Source organism: Setaria viridis, chromosome 1 (assembly GCF_005286985.2).
Source record: "Setaria viridis chromosome 1, Setaria_viridis_v4.0, whole genome shotgun sequence".
Classification (NCBI taxonomy): Eukaryota; Viridiplantae; Streptophyta; class Magnoliopsida; order Poales; family Poaceae; genus Setaria; species Setaria viridis.
This window is the reverse complement of record NC_048263.2, coordinates 31852724-31856110: the sequence shown is the minus strand read 5'-3', so window position 1 is coordinate 31856110 and position 3387 is coordinate 31852724. Positions and strand designations below refer to the sequence as shown.

Below are 3387 nucleotides of genomic sequence, written 5' to 3'. Positions count from 1 at the left end.
TCGTCTGACGACTCCTTGTCTGCTCTGATGCTGAGGTTGATAACTTCCATACCGACTAATGAGTGGACCTGATATTGGCACCTTCTCTTTTGTAGTTTTGGTTAGAAGAAGGTTCTTAACATACCTTCTCTCACACTCAACAATAACCTACTCTGCCGCTACCTCTTTCTCCACTCTCTTTTGTAGTAATCTGGGACGGAGTGACGGAGGGAATATTAATAAGAAAAAAACTGTCATGAAAAAGACTAACGGTAGGTACTAGGTACTTGAAAAAACAAATTAATAATAAAGCACCCTAAATCCCCATATATTAGATCCTACGGCCCTACCTGGCATGGCACCCCACCCCGACGTCCACGTATCCTTTCCCGTAACCCGGCGCAAGCTAAGATTGTGCGAGCACATGGGCTGCTTCTTCGAAAGCGGCAAGCCATCCGCCGCGCCGAGAGCCACCACCTGTCCCCGCGCCGCAGTGCAGCGGCCGTGGACAAATCCGGCAAGGCCTCCACGCCCGCGCGCGGCGGAAAGAAGCAATATCCTGCGGTTGGCCGCCCGATCGCCGGACCCCTGGCGATGACTGATGACTCCGGCAGGCCGCGCGCACGATCGGAAAGCTTGGGAGCGGATGACACAGCCCCACGCAGAGCCCGACCCTTTTCGCGAACATGGACCGCTGCTTTTCTGGCGCCGGTGAGCCCGTGCTGACTCTGCACGAATCCACTCCCCCTTTTCGCCCAAGATTTCATCACCCCCGGCGCGGTTTATAAAACCAGCTCCCATGCCCTGCCATCTCGAGCCACCTAACCTTGCACCAACGCACAAGCGCTCTCTCCCTCTCCCGCAACGCGCTTAAGGAAGAATCCGGTAGAGGGAGAAGGGGAGAGAGAGAGCCATGAAGACGTCGAGCGGCAGCCATGTGATCGGAGTGGCAGTCACCTCCAAGGCGTACGCCATCGAGGAGGGGACGAGGGACCGGCCGGCGGCTAAGAAGGACGGCGATCGCCTTGCGGTCTCGCTGACGCACCCGAGCCCCTACGCGTCTTTCAGCTACAAGCACAGTACGTTCTCGATCCGGCGCTCAAGATTGCCGTCGCTGCTGAAGATTGTGTATCGCATTATTGCAGCATCACTACGTACTTGATGCTAATATGAAGTTCACTCGTTACGTTTTTCAGGCAGCAAGGGTCAGGAAAACCACTGGGTGAACAAGCTGGGAAGACGAGCTCAGAGCTTCAGGGACCATGGTGAGTGATCAACAACTTTTATATACTACCATGTAACTTCACCTCAGCACACCCCAGTGGCTGTGGATGATCGAACAGTAGGTGTTCGTGAACTGACGTGTTGTGTCTCGCGGTGCGCAGTGACACTGGGGCCGAAGCTCTCGGAGACGGTGAAGGGAAAGCTGAGCCTGGGCGCGAGGATCCTGCAGGCTGGTGGCGTGGAGCGCGTGTTCCGGCATGCCTTCTCGGCCGAGAAAGGCGAGCGGCTGGTGAAGGCCCTCCAGTGCTACCTCTACACCACCGGCGGCCCCATCGCCGGGATGCTCTTCGTCTCCACCCGCAGGATCGCCTTCCGCAGCGACCGCTCCCTCGCCGTCACCTCCCCGGCCGGCGACGTCGTCGCCCGGGTTCCCTACAAGGTGGTGGTTCCCCTCAGGCGGATCAAGCGGGTGAGGCCGAGCGAGAACGCTGATAAGCCGGAGCAGAAGTACATACAGGTGGCGACGGTGGACGGCTTCGAGTTCTGGTTCATGGGGTTCGTCAGCTACCAGAGATGCTGCAAGTACATGCTCCAGGTGATCTCCGAGCTGTGATCGGCGAGGGCGGGGGTCGAGGCGTGTCCGGTTGCCGTGGAGGTGGAGGTCCGTGGGAGCGAGCGTGCGTCCTGTCAGTATGGCAGTCGAAGTGATGAAGTTTGTGGGCTACTGCACACAGCAACGTCTTGTTGGAACGTTGGTAGCCTCGAACTGCTCCACCACCTTTTTGATGGGGGCACGTTCCTTCCGCTTGCGATTTGGGTTGGTTGACGATTGTTTGGTCACCCAAGTTCTGTTAATTGCTACTGTAGGATTGATGGACCAAGGAACTTGGTTTCGCCAAATGAAAATATTTAAATTGTTCTCACAAGGACGACAGGATTTAAATTTTTCATCTCGCTATGAGCTTCTTCTTTCCATGCGCCTCAAGACAAAGGATCTTCACGGTCTTTCCTCACCAATCACAACCATGTCGACCATTTCCAAACGACGATTGAATCTTAAATCCGAACTCTTCTCGATAGCCATTTTTCAGTTTCCAGATTTGATTGACCTACTACTTTGGCCCGATTTTCTGGCTCCTATATTTCACTTGCAACAGAATAATGGACAAATACTCTGACATTGAATTGTGCATTTGGGCTACGCGAGACACATCCTTCCCAGCAAATCGATGAAATTCTCACTGATCCACGCTGCTATACTACCTACTTCTCCACCCCATGTCTTTTATGTGGACTGATTGCTGTGCTAACTCACCTATGTGCTGCCATTCACCTCCATAGGCATCCTTCCGAGTTCCGAGAGATATGCTACCTTACCATGTCCCGCACCTACATAATTTGTTAGAATATATATCGAATATACACGTACAAGTCTTGTTACGATGAAACTTTGAATTGTATTAGAAGTGCAGGGTAAATTTCATATCAAACTCATAATTATCAGAGGAGAGTTGTTGTTGTAATCATGACAACATAGTAGCAAATTTGTAAGAGGGAGGTGGTATGTTACACCACCCCAAAGCAACCGATGTTGTGGTATTGGGGAAGAGTGCACACAGTCATACCCTGGGATGTAGAATTCGATCAAACCTTATCAACAAAAATCATGTCTCTGATGTCAATTGTGATCTTGCAAGTTCATCTCGATGGATCGAATTAGCGCTTGCGTTGGTTGAGATTAGTGAGCGGTGTGCTGCCGGGCTAATGTTCTAACATAATTTGCAGCTAGATCCCAATAGAAATAGTCTTCCTCCGTACCACATACCCTCTACTTCCTTCCAGATTAAGCCTATCCTTGTTCTCTCTCATTCATTCCTTAGCTCGCCTCCTAAAAGAAGGATATGAGGATATATGCATATCTTGTGGATAAAGCTGTACGCTGCTATAGAGTGTACATCTTTTCTGATAGCTGCAACCACACGGTCAAGGACCAGCGTGCACATCACCTTGTGGGAGTGGGCTTTGGTGCCCGTGCTTTGGAGTAACACAGGTATGAAGCCATTGGATTCTTCCAATGTTGCAAGCTTAACTCTTAGGAACTAGCAGAATGGATTAAGCTTAATTCTAAATTTAAATTAGACTCAGCTCCTAAATAAAATTCACACGGAGTGATGGATGCGGTGG

The 3387-nt window shown here is 51.3% G+C and overlaps 1 protein-coding gene across 1 annotated transcript; it reads left to right on the top strand.

Moving 5' to 3' along the window:
- Positions 1 to 781: 781 nt before the first annotated feature.
- Positions 782 to 2129, top strand: LOC117841653 (GEM-like protein 4). The gene is made up of 3 exons (XM_034722106.2): positions 782 to 1058; positions 1176 to 1244; positions 1365 to 2129. The coding sequence occupies exons 1-3, from the start codon at positions 893 to 895 to the stop codon at positions 1814 to 1816; spliced, it is 687 nt and encodes a 228-aa protein (XP_034577997.1). The 5' UTR covers positions 782 to 892; the 3' UTR covers positions 1817 to 2129.
- Positions 2130 to 3387: the final 1258 nt, after the last annotated feature.

Excerpts from the sequence above, each read along its gene's own strand:
- LOC117841653 (XM_034722106.2), top strand. The coding sequence starts at position 893 with ATGAAGACGTCGAGCGGCAGCCATGTGATCGGAGTGGCAGTCACCTCC. Across the intron at positions 1,059-1,175 it reads GTCTTTCAGCTACAAGCACA|GCAGCAAGGGTCAGGAAAAC; the intron begins GTACGTTCTCGA and ends TACGTTTTTCAG. Across the intron at positions 1,245-1,364 it reads TCAGAGCTTCAGGGACCATG|TGACACTGGGGCCGAAGCTC; the intron begins GTGAGTGATCAA and ends CGCGGTGCGCAG.